This window comes from Mesoplodon bidens, assembly GCF_964165515.1.
Source record: "Mesoplodon bidens genome assembly, chromosome: 3".
Classification (NCBI taxonomy): domain Eukaryota; kingdom Metazoa; phylum Chordata; class Mammalia; order Artiodactyla; family Ziphiidae; genus Mesoplodon; species Mesoplodon bidens.
Window position 1 is genome coordinate 140,298,753 of NC_138178.1, and position 13,591 is coordinate 140,312,343.

Sequence of the window (13,591 nt, forward strand, 5' to 3'; positions counted from 1 at the left end):
ATGTGTATGTGCTTCCTTAAAGAAAATTCATAGGTGTCAAGGGGAAAAACATCTCTATTATGTCACAGTTTTGAACATCTGGTGAGGCCTGAAAAAATAAATAAGTGTATCACATGTGTGTTTTTTGCCAGATCGATCTCCGAGATGACCCTAAAACCTTGGCCCGTTTGCTGTATATGAAAGAGAAACCTCTCACTTATGAGCATGGTGTGAAGCTTGCAAAAGCGGTACTGATTTGAATTTCATTTTAAATGGATGCTGAGAGAAGAGTTTGCTGTATGCTTTGGAATGGAAGAACCACATCGGCTTTTGCTTTAAAATACAATGTGTTCAGACTCATCTCTCTGCTTTACACTCTCCCCTCTATTCTAGTCAGGCTGGAAGGGACCATTTGGTTAGCATTCTTGTCAGCCAGCACTGTCTGTTTTTCATTAAGAAACTTGGTGAATTTAAACAGCTGAAGCACTTATTTGATTTAGCAACCTCTAAAATTATCCATTTGCCATATTAAGTATGAATAATGGGAATCATTAGATATATATTTGTAAATTTCACTGCTTACTATCCATGTGACTCATTTAAATGACTTCATAAAAGGCATTTTGTGATTTTCCTGGGAGAGATTTGCATCTGGCAGGGTTATATTTGTTCAGTATTTCTCACCCTATAATGAATAGCCACTTAGAGAGGCTGGATTATGTCACAAACAGCATCTTAAAAGATTAACATAGACCAAAAGGTAACTAGTTGGAGAATCCAAGTGGCTATTCGACAGATAATAGCTACTTGCTCACAGCTGGAACAGTTTCCACAGACCTTTCTTCATTCCTAAAAGCTTAACAGTGACTTTGTTGGGCAAATGATTCAGACCAAGTCTTTGTCTCCCGTTTACCACCAAGATGTGTACAAAGGCAGACACTAAAATGAACACAAGAGGATGAGGTACCATATGCAAGAGGAGGTTTATAAATCATATTTCCATAACCTCCTCACTGATTTAGTCACAAACCCATCAAGCCCTGCCAGAGGTTTCAGAAATTTCTCTTTTACTTTCTAAAGTAACTAACACTGCAAATGTATGCCTTGGGGCAGAGTTAGGGGTCCCTGTTTTAAATAGGTCAAGAATAACATTAACTACCAATTCTTTGTGAATAAAAATGCATGCATTTCTCTTATTAAAACTTTCTTATAGGCAACAAAATTAAGTGATACACTCGAATAGAAATGGGTTAAAGTTATGTTTTATGGATGCAATATATGAGAACATCTTACAAATATTTGAGCAAGTTAACGCTTCCTACTTCTGTGGATAGTAACGTCAGAACCAGCAGTGTGAGCCATCCATTGCGTTCTCACTAAGCACTTTACAAGCTCTGTCTATTTCAGCCTCATGCTCTCCCTCTTAGGCACGTAGTCCTGGTCTCCTCTTACAGGTGAGGGAACAGAATCTTAGGGATATGAACACGTTTGATTCATACAGCTGATAATAACACAGTAAAATAACTCTAAGCCAGCTCTGTGGACGTCATCCCCATGCACCTGACCTTGAGTAAACTCTCCTCCAGCCATTTGTTTTTCCTCCTATAAGATGGGCATACATCTACAGGTTCTTCTACCTTTTCTTCATACATCCAGCTTCCATTCTCTCCCTAAGGTATGAAAATACATAGCTCCATAAATGATTGTATGTGATTCCCAGCTAGATGTTTTTCACAAAAAGGAGGTCCCGGAGGCCTCCTTTTTGCAGGAGCTTGTTTTCTGTGTCTCTTGCTTCTGGCCTCTCTCCCACCACCATCCTGTCAGTGTCCTAGATTGACTTCTCATTTGGGAAGTCGTTTCTTCCCTCTGAGAAGTTGTTCCAAAGCCTCCCATCTCGTTTCATATTTATTTTAGGAACAATGGCTGAGTTCACCACTTCATTGCCTTTTGCCAGTTTCTCCTAGCAACTGCTCTCAGATACTGAGAGAATCATGTTTAGCTTACAAAATCCAATTTAGAAGAAAACCAAGCAAGAGTTAAACTTGTTTCATCACAATTCATGTAATTATAGAGATGCTTTAAGTTTCTCTGCTCCCTGACTTTCCTGTCAAGTAGTTTATAATAACAGCTAACATTTATGGCATGTTTGCAGTGGGCTGGGTTTCATGCCAAGTGCTTTACATGCTTTGTCTTAATTAATCCTCACAGCAACCCCCTGAAGTGTATATATTATCACCTCCACTTTCCTAGAGGAAACTGAGGCTCAGAGAGGCTAAAGTCACACCGCTTGAAAGTGGCAGAGCCAGGATATGACACTGTGCTTTAACCACCACGCTCTTCCGCTTCCCTCCTATAATCTGAAAAGAAACGCTTAGGTTTGGGGCTTCTTTGTTTATAGACTGAAGCCCCATAGTTTAATGTGTATGTTCTCCCCATAGTTTAAAGGCTTTGCAAGTTCAGATTTTTTATATCTTTTTGTTCAGTACTTTTCAATTTCCTAAACATTTTTTATCTATCATCTCTTTTTGGTCTCAAAGGGCATTTTATTTATAAAGGACATTTTCATATTGTACATATTTCCAGTTCTTTACACTCCAAAGTCAACTATATTTACGTAAATGTTTTATATCAATTTATAATAAATATTCATTGTTATCCCTTTACTTGTTTTATCCTCCCTCTTCTCTTCATTATTGTATTTTTTAATCTTCAGCCTACTTTTCCCATGCTTTTCTCATTTGTGTATGTCCATACTGCCGCTGGACTTATTTGGCAATAACTGATACCTAATATGTGTCACTTTAGCTCTAAGAGGATACTTTTGTGCATTCTCTTTCCCAATTCCATTGGATACAACCTAAACATGATTTTCTAAGCTCAGACTTCCTAAGGTATTTCTTGATAAAACACCTGACCATCTTTCCTTTTTTGGTCTTTGGCTTCTTTGGGGCCTCTCCTGCCATCTTCTTCACACTGTGCCTTTTTTATTGCTGTTCTCACTCTTTGTCTTAGCACCTGTTTCCCCCTGGATTTTTAACTTGAACCAGTGGGGTTTAAAGCAGCAAAACTGCAGCAAAAATCCTGTCATCAATGCTCATGGAGTCTTTTGTACCCTCCCTCCCCCTGACTGCAAGAGTCACCATTACCTTCCTTGTTTTGTGTGCCGGCCATTTTCTCTTTCTCCCATGGTCATTAGAAATCAGTCACTTCACCACTGGGGTCTGGGCTACAGAGGTGGGAGAGAGATGGCCCCCGCCCTCAAGAGACCCACAGGCCAGAAGATGAGAGAGATAGACAAACAAAAGTACACCAACTGAACAAATACAACAGAAAGGTGCGCAAAGGGCTGAGGTAACAGAGAGGAGAGAGTGATGGACACATTCAGGGGAGGACTCAGAGGGTTGGAGTAGTTGAGAGCTGAGCCAGGTTTACAGGATAGGAACAGGTTTGTCAAGTGGACAAAGTTAGGGGACTGGGGAGACGAAATTCCAGATAGGGAGACCAATAAATGCAACTAATGGGCCAAATTTCACCCACAAATGTTTTGATCAACACACACAGGTATTTTTGATGTGATTTAGTGGTCAACATTGAACAATTTGGAAACCTTATGTAAATATACACATTTCTAGCTTCTTTTAAAAAAATCAGTACATCCGGCAGCACTATCCAGCATTTCCTCATCAACTGCAACTTTTCAACAGTCTTTTAAACAACGTATATACCCTTCAGTAAGCCACAGTCCCCACCACTCCATAATAACCTACACTCAAGCAGTACACTCACATTATCCACCCTTGGATGGGCAAATTCTGCCAGTTCTTGAAAAAAACATCAGCAACAAATGCATGCCGCCTGGAAACCCTTCTCCTCTTTCAGCAATTTGGTCATAATGCTGATTTGTTGAGATGGAAATTCTCTCACAAGCCATTTGGCTCCTTTTATTTTGCTTGGCTCTCAAGTTGCCCTCTTGCTGCGTGTACCCTCCCTAGTTCTTAAATAAGAAATAAGGAACTTCTCTGCTACTAGCCATTCCTTAAGATACAAGCCCACTCTGTTCATTCTACTGACATGTCTTCTCTCCATTTTCAGGAACTGCCTTACTTTTCCTTCTCTTCTTTTCTCACTACCGTCACTCAGCCCATAACAGCATCTCCATTTGTTCATTAGTTTTGTTCTTTCAAACATATTTCTTTACACTTGCTAGAGAGAGAATAACAGAATGGTTAAGACTCTGGCTCAAGAGACAGACAAATTCAAATCTCTGCCATTTTCTTAGTTGTGTGGGCTTAGAGAGGTTACCTAACCTCTCTGGACATCAGTTATCTGAGCTGCAAAGGAGAATGGTGATAGACTTACCTCCTGATTGAATGAGTCAATGTACCATGAGATCTAGCTCAGCAAGCTAGAAACTGTGTGTTGAAACTGTGTCCTCTCAGACATGTCTGCAGCTGGGAAGACCTCTCCACCTTTACTCTTTCCAGTTATACCTTATCTTGTTCTAGAACATGTCCCACCTCCGTGAGGACCATCTGGAAGAAATACTAGGTTTTCTTCCACTTGATTGGCCATTGTGAATTTGTTTGCCTGTTTTCTAATTTCTTCTTGTCGGACTCAAAATGTTCTCTACACCTCTGAAAAATGTCCCAGCATTTGAGACAATAAGTTTTAGCTATTATAAAGTTAGCAGGGAAGTGTTCTCTCAGTTTACATTTCTCAATCTCTAGTTTGTTCTTGAAAACATATCATTTTGGTAAAGCATGTCCCAGATTGCTAGCATGTGTAACTAAACAAAGATCTGTGAATCCTGAGCGCTTACAGATGTGTTCTAAATATTTGACTGTGTAGATCACTTTGCTCCAAAAGGCAGATGAAGTTGCTGCTGTAAGAGAGGCTGTATTTCCTTGGGATGGTTTTCCATTTTGCATCTTTGAGGACACACATTTTTTCTTCAGCAGTCCCTATAACATGGCTGTGCCTTTTCCCTGAACCTGAATAAATTCTCCTCTCTGACCCTCAGAGCCCCTGAACAATGGTTAACAATACTCACCTCACAACTGGGTTCTGGTTCTCACACATATTTCCCAAATCACACCCAAAATCTGTTTGCTACTTTTCCTGGAACTATCAGTACAAAATAATGTTATATTAACCCAGTTACACAATAATGCCTTGATCTGCTGTTTCATTATCTTCAGAAATGTCTGAATTGGGAAAGACAAGTTTGGACTCCTCCTGCACCATCAAAAGACAAACTCTGACACTCTGTCAGCGGCACTGTGGGGTGGAGGGCAGGGGAGGGGGAGGCTGAGGTGGGGTGGGGGAATGAGGGGGTGGGGAGAGGGGACAGGCGGAGGAGAGAGTGTGCTCGCCCATCTTGCAGGACCAGAGAGTCCAGAACTCCACGTGTGAGCCCAGATCAGCCCAGCTCTCCTGTAATTTCCAGAATCAACTGAGGCTTGTGATCATTAGTGGGGAGGTATTCCAGATAGAACAGCCCCACAGTGCTTTCTGTGTACTTTTTCAGGATGACTGACAACAGCCAGCACATTACAAGCACTCATTCAGTTGACACATTCACTAGATTAGTGTGCTTTTCACATGTGTTCGTATCGAATACCAAACACAATCTCAAAATGTAACAGATGACATTTCAGAACATTATTAGGAAAAATTTCTCTATCCTTTATCCCTCTCTTGCATTCAACTATTTTTAATTATATAAAAAAGCCATATTCTAATCCAGACCATGGTCAAAACGAAACCATAAAATAAGTTATCAATATCTAACATCTTTTCTTTGAGTACTTTCCTTTGGCTCATACAGTAACTATTAACCATACAGGAAAAAAGCAAGTGCATAATATCTGGATGCCACCAGAACAGTTTTACCTCATGCTTAGCTTTCTTATCTGTGGACTTTCAAACAAGTGGGCAGCTTCATTTCATTAACTGTCAGCTTGACCAACTTCCGGCAGTGTTGAGTGACGAGGGTCACAGTTTCCATCATGGAACTAGGAAAAGAACACACATCAAGTGACCCAGGTTCTAGGTCTAGATCATTTACTTTCTAGTTGGATGTCCTTAAACAATACATTTCACCTTCTGGAGCTGTTCCCACTCTATTCTAAGCTAAGTCACCAGTCCCTTTAATCCACACATTGCAAACTGGCTGGTTGCTGCCAAAGACATCCCACATCAGCGTCTTGCTTGGCCCACAGAGTGTTTTTAAATTGGTAAATATTAACTAAAATCCAAATGTCCAAGTCCTCTTGAAAAATACAAAGATGGCAATGATGAACCAATATTCCTGCCTGGCAACAGTTGCCTAAGCCGAGTAGACTACCAGCTCTGGTGGGGGTGTTTACTTCACAGGCCACCACAGACTCTACCTCTCCCTGTTGTCTGGCACCAGTCCTGCTTTACTCAGTTACATAAGCTACTGGCCCTAATTGGCATGTGATTTTGCTACCCTGTTTTAGTCATTTATCTGTTGTTGGTTTCCAGGAGCTCACCATCCAGCCATCCTCTTCTGAATACACTGTAATTTTTCAGTTATTCTTATAATGTAAAGCATATAATAGAAGCATTTCTCCAGATATCCTTAACATTAAAAGGTCCACATCAAACTGTTAGCTCATATTGAGCTTGGGAGCAATTAAAACCCTGGGTCTTCCTCACATGAATTATCTCATGAAGCTGACTACCAACTTCTGGTCTGCTCTACCCTGCAATTTTTTAAATGAGAATCTATGGCTCTGGCCTGAATTTTTATATTTCTCATAGGGATCTGGTGATTATCAAATACATCATAATATGAAATCATCAAAAGCTTTGAAACAAAGCCCTAAGCAAGCACAAAATATTTCCTCATTTAAATACACATAGACTGTATACTGATAAGGAGGGTGTCTGTGTCAGTAAGTGCATTTTATGATTTTTATTTTTAGTGTTTTGGAGTTTAACTGCTTAAAAATATGCCTTTTAATGTATCTTAAAACTGAATAATATGACCAATCAGATATTACTTTGCCGAGAGATACCTTTTGTCAGAAGAGCATTTTAATCAAGAATGACCTATAAAACCATATCACCCACTCTCTTTCTATGTGCTTTATTAACCAAGTTGACACCTTGCCCTACTATATACAGAAGGGAATATGTTTCACTTGCACCAGATTTACATGTTCTGCATACAAATGAGAAGGTACTAAAAACAACATCATATACCCTGTTGTTCACAATATATATTTAAACCATATCACTGGTTTGAATCCTCTCTTAATTTTTATATTTTTTATATTCTTATATTTAGGAATAAATGGTTATGGATCACTTTCAGAATTTGTTGCTTATCAAAAGCAATCCACAATCGTTTATTATTAATATCAGGAAGCAAAAAATATAAAAATACCAAAAATCAGCATAGCAGATGCAATTTGAAATGCAGAAGAAAAAGACATGATCCAAACCATCCCCCAGGCTGTTTGTGAGACCAGCAGCAGCAGCACTTGGCTGCTCAGAGGGCAGACACCACTGTGCTTTTCTCTCTTTTTCTCCTCTCATGCCTTTCTCTCTTTTGTGTTTAAGATTGGAGCACAGTGCTACTTGGAATGCTCGGCCCTGACTCAGAAAGGTCTCAAAGCCGTTTTTGATGAAGCGATCCTCACCATTTTCCATCCCAAGAAAAAGAAGAAACACTGCTCCAAGTGTCACAACTGCTGTTTAATTATCTGAGGTAGCTTGAGACCCACCTCCACCCCATCTAAGGGTAAGAATGGCAGCCAACCTCTGAGACCCAGCTCAAGCCAAAAGGAGGGCATGACCAGAGAGGAAGTCCCTGACACAGAGGCTTGCTCCCCCACCCTGTGAGCCCTCCCAAACACGGCACACTATCAGCTAACTGCCACATCCTCCCTACCAGCCAGAGGCATCCACGTTGCACACTCTACGAGAATGCTGAGCCCGGATTCCAGCCAGTGCCACTGCTGACCACGTAGGAAAAAAAGTCAAAGGCCATCTTGCATTTTTCATTGCCCCCTCCAAGAACATGAAGCTGATAGGAAATCATCACAGGAAAAACAAAAAAAGAACTCGGTTCCTGTATTGGTGGCCTTACTTGATGTCTTTTACAAAACATGGGAATACAATACTAACCTTTTTATTTTCTGAATCTGCTGTTCTACTATGTGTCTTACATTCATTTGTATTATTTTAAGAAATTTACTAATTTACCAGTTTACTCAGGCCTTATAAATCCACACCAAATTAGCCTAAAGACAAAGGGTTTTATATCCATTCCTATTTCAGCATGTTTCTACCAAAGCTATTAAAACCAACACGTACCTCTGAATGCCTGACTGTAAGGAGATACAAGAAAATGTTGAAACTTTTGGAAATATATGGAGCCATAATTTTTGAAACTGACTGAAAGAAAACACCATCTGAATTATTGCAGGTCCACATTTTTTGCCTAAGATTCACCCCAGATATGCTTACGTTGATAGGTAGCCTTATTTTTTCCACATTATATTGTGATGGAAAATTGCAAATGAACTGTGTTTAAGAAAGTAGTATTTCTGCTTTTCAGTCAAACTGATTGGGGAGAGAATGTGGCAGACCTATATTTTAAAAGATTCTTTATTCAGCAAAGTGAACTTTCCTGCTCCCTCCCTTCCCCATTGCATGCCCCTCTCCTTTCTTGATTTCACACTGTTCCCACACCCAATAATAACTTTATTCCAAAGAAGGATCTGGCCATGGGGCATGAAAAAGTTAAGTGTTTTAAAGTCCCCAAAGCTTAAGCAAAGTGCCTCAATTTTCCCTCTCACTTCAACTGACAGTGCTTCTCTGCTTGTCCATGGGAGCTCCCATTCTTTTTAAATGATATTTTCCAAGTACAACTAGTACTAAAATATTGCCCTCCCTATTTCCTGTACTCATTGTCCCAAATGTGTATTTCAGGGCTAGATCCATGGGTACCAAGCTCTGGATCCCCTGCTTCCAAAATGATATGCTCCATGGAACAGGGACTTCGGCCTTGGGGAAGTGACTCTTCCAAACATCCAGGGATTCTCGAATCGCAGAGTGAGTTATTTCCTAGCTTTTAATTAGAGACTGTGAAGGCTTCTAATTAGTCTTATTTGCTTACAGTTACTCTGGAAACACCCAGGTAGGCACTTTATTTTTTATTTCAATTGCATAAGCAGAGTGCCTCTTTGCAGCATGAAATTATATAAATTTTAGTTTAAGAATTTCCAGATTCACACTCCTGTTGGAAAAATCCAGTTTTTCCAGTTCCTTCTGCTCCTGGAGGAAGCACATTAAAAAAGAAGCGTATGGTATGGGTCTTTTCTGTTAAGACCTTCCATGAAACCCCCTCAGTTTGGGGGGTTTTGTTTGTTTGTTTAGAATTTTTGAAATGTGCTTCCCCTACTACATTTCAAGTTTTATTTCCCTTCTCCCCTATCTAGTTGCTAAACATTTTCTTGAACACACACACACACACACCAGCCTAAAAGAAAACGGGAGTTTTGTAAGTCAAAGCTTGACAGAGAAAACAATGACTCTCTCTCTTTGTAAATGGAAATCAACCATGTATAAACTATAACTCTGCAGAGGTTATGGATTCATCCTTTACAAACAATAATGAGCATTTAGCCCTATAATAAATGAAGTGCCGTTAGCTGGTTTTGTTACGTTATTGTGTGGTCGTGTCTTGCTAAAGAGCCACTCCTCACATCTCATTGATGTGGATGAAAAATTGAGAGCAGTATGTTTGCCCCACCAAGGAGAATTTTCCAGATGTGTGCACTCAACAGGCGAATGGTTCCCCAGGCCATCACCTCCCTAATGGGCCACAGAGATTAACTTGTTCATGGTGGGCGATCTCTCTCTCACCTGGAACCAGAACCTGGAGAGAGACTGTTAGTGTCTGTGTGGTGCACAGGCTCTTAGCAGTCTTATGAGCTAATTGTTGAATAAAATAATGAAGAACAAAGCAACCTAAATGTGTTAATGTCATTCCACCAAATTAATCATGTATTCCCTGTTTCATGGCGATTGGTAGTTCATTTCATTAAAAAAAAAGTTTTCTGCCATAAGATTGAATAAAACTATACTCTGAAACCAAAGATATAAAGACATAGAAATCTCAACAAGGATCCTTTAAAGGTCTACACTATCTTCCAAAGTCAAGAAGGGGCAGCTGATCTCCATTGAAGGGTAGAGTCTTAACTTTTCAGAGATAGAAGAAGCTATAGTCCAATCCCTTCATTGTACAGATGAGAAAACTCAAGCCCAGATGAGTTAAAAGAGATGTGTTGCAACAAAGCTGGGACAGATCTCAGCTTTTCTGCTTCCCATCCTTCAACTCCATACTATAGTCTATTCATTATCAGCATATTAAGTTAGAGTTTTGTTAGGTGTACTACCCAAGTTATATCTGTTTATCCTATAGATCCTAGCCACATTTCAAACATATGGCATGGGCCACTATAATAAGGTAATCCATCGAACTAGTAATAACCTAGAGACAAGAATCTGATCTACATGCTAATATGCCTGGAATCCAGAATATACAATGTAATGTAATCTCAATCTAATGGCTTAATCAAGTAGCTAGTTTGACAGATTTTTTTTTTCAGTCAGATGGTGGGTTGTTTGGTAGAATTAATAGACTCCTTTGGAAGCACAAAAGGACTAAGACACAAGTCAGAGCTGTGTTAACAGGAGAATTCTGGGCTGCTTTCTGCCAAGTAAATTTATATTCAAAGAGCAATTACTGAATGCAGTAACTACATCCACCCTAAACCAGGCAGCACTAAACTGGGAAATCAAAAACTGAGTCATACACATATAAGAGGATGAGAGATTTGGTCCTGAGACTATAATAATAATATGTTTGATCATGACATGCAAAGAACCATTTGAAAGATTTCCAGTCTATAAGAGAGGTACCAGATGAAGTGGCTGTAACCATACACAACTTTCATAGAACACCAGTAAGGAAATAATATTCAAGCGGTAGTAAAGAGGCAGTCACAACCACATTCACAATTTTAGGAGAAAATTTTAAAAAGCTAACCCAGAATTTGAAGCCAACAAAAATATCATCATTAAGAGTGTTGGTTCCTATGGGCAATAACCGTGCAAAGTAGAGAGTCTTCAAGAAGAAATATATGACTTGAGGTCAGCCTTTAAAGAAACAGTATTGCATTCATAAAGGCAAACTCATCCATAAGAACAAAGTGGAAGATTAAAAATCAAGGTTTAATTTTAAAGGAATGTTTGACACCATGCTGGTGATAATTAACCATTTATGTCTTCATTTTTAAATCTACCCCTATGTTTAGAGGCCAGAATGCAAAATGTGCATTCTCTTCAACAGAGAGAACCACAGGTCGCCAGCTATTCTCGTGAGTCATTGAGTAGGCTGCCCAAGTACAAATAAGGAAACTCAAGAAAACATTTTCATTTCAAGGACCATTAGAAACAGAAAAAATAAAAGAGAGAGAGAGAGAACGTCAGGGAAACTGAATTTCTTGCAAAGAAAGTTAGGTACTTTTAAACAGGAAACATTTAGAGAATGGAGAAAAAAACTATAACCAAATACAAGGCAAAAACACATAGCTGACAATTCTCCCAGGGAATTGCTAACTTCTGACTGGTCTCTAGAGGCATAGGGAAGAAAGCAGGACAATTCACGTGAAGAGCATTCCATGTTTCTGGGTATCTAAGCAGAGTCAGTCAACAGAGTTAATCGTGTGATAATCCTAGATAATTCCACCTCGTGATTCATTAAAAATGGATGAAATGCTGGACAGTGCTGTTTGGGTCTTAAATAGCAGTGCAGGTCATCCCCCTCACACCTTCTCTGCCAATATGAAGCAGGCAGTCAAGGGAAACTTACTGAGAAATATGAGTGAATAAATTATTTTGAAAGTTTCCTTGAGAATGAATGTGACTTAAAACCTGCAAAGGATGACTGTAGGATATCTGGAAAGACAGTTACTTGTATGAAGGATATTTATTTATCTTGGTAGAATATCTCTAATTGCATTGAAAATGCACAACAGCATTGCCTTCCTAAAATTAAAACATTTCTAAACTGCAAAACAAAATAAAATGTACAACAACAATAACGGAGTACCAAAATATGAGATAAAGCAACAATTCATGGTGTTTCCATGGTCAACAAAGACCAGAAGGGAAATTAAAGCTCCAAGCTCTACGCAGAGGCACATCAGGCATTAGAGGCTCAGCCCTGCTCTTTGGAGGTCTCTTGGGGTTAGGACAGGAATGAGTCAAGGAGGGTTTGGCTCATCTGTGAATTCGGAGGATGCAAGTTCAGTAACAGTTCTTGGCTTTTAACTTCCACTACAGGAAATTAGAGGAAAAGCTGCATGATTAATCTTGGTCACAATCTATGTTTTTTTTCTCCTTAGGGAATATTATGTTAAAATCCAGAGTCATTTTGTGCATGTTTCAAACATGTTCTACCCTGGTAATTTCATTTTATTCTGAGTTCTGCAGTGACTCAGAAACTTCATGATACTGTAGCTGGTGTGATTTTGTTGTATTTTCAGCCATGTCCTCCAAGCCTCCCAGTATATGCAGTTATCTTTGATGAACAGGACCTGATCAGTGTTTCAGGGGATGTGATGCCTGGGGTAATCTGAGGAGAGGGTTCATAAGGCCCAGAGCTGAGTCTCACCTAGAAACCATAGTAGCACACTTCACCTCCCAGAGACCCTGAACAAGGCAGTCTTTTGAGTTTATGTTAATTCTTTGGAGAAAAAATAGAAACTCTTTCATGGCAGGGTGGTATGTTTGGGGTAGCTTTGTAAATATGCACCTAAAAGTATCACCACCTGCTAGTTTTTAAATCAATTTTTGTAAGCAATCAGATTTTTTCTCATAGAGGGGCTGTGGGCAGAAGGCTAATGAATTCTACATTCTCCTCATCACCTGGTTTAAATTGCTTTTTACTCTGAGTATACAGTAATTGCTGTTTAAGTACATCTCAGCAGAATTTTATCCCATGGAAATGGTCCACCATCCTCCCCTGTAATCTCTACAGAGGAAATGAGAGACAAGGGGAGAATGGCTGACCTGCTCATGGATTGCCTTTCTTACAATCTGCTTCTTATGTATTCTGTGTATACTTTTCATAATTAATGGAATATTATTTCATGTACTCTAACCTTACAGTTTATCTTGTGCCATGTTCTTTTAATTCATTAAACAGTCTTTTTTTCCTACTGTCATTTCTGGGTTATCTGAGGGTGTCCCTACCAGCCACTCAAGAAAACTGCCTTCCCCAGGCCTCTGTTAGAATGGGAAATTTGCTACTCAAAGTGTAGTCTGGGAACTAATAGGATGGGCACTACCCAAGAAATAGTTAGGACTATAGAATCTCAGCCCCAGGCCAGACCTACTGAATCTGAAGCTGTATTTTAATAAGACCCCCAGGTGATTTATGTGCACATTAAAATTTGAGAATACTGGCCTATGAGACAACAAAAAGTTTTTCATCAGTCTTTACACCCAAATATGTAGCTGCCAAGACAACGAAATCACCAGCTTCTCCTGTCTCTCTGATGCTACCTTT

The 13,591-nt window shown here is 39.5% G+C and overlaps 1 protein-coding gene across 1 annotated transcript in view; it reads left to right on the forward strand.

The window, feature by feature from the left end:
• The window catches only part of RHOJ (ras homolog family member J), a 90,676-nt gene extending 81,012 nt beyond the window's left edge, over positions 1–9,664 (forward strand). The window contains exons 4-5 of the mRNA XM_081228871.1: positions 132–227; positions 7,570–9,664. Of these exons, the coding sequence (XP_081084997.1) occupies positions 132–227; positions 7,570–7,716 (243 nt within the window). The 3' untranslated portion in view covers positions 7,717–9,664. The remainder of the gene's footprint in view (positions 1–131; positions 228–7,569) is intronic.
• The last annotated feature ends 3,927 nt before the right edge of the window (positions 9,665–13,591 follow it).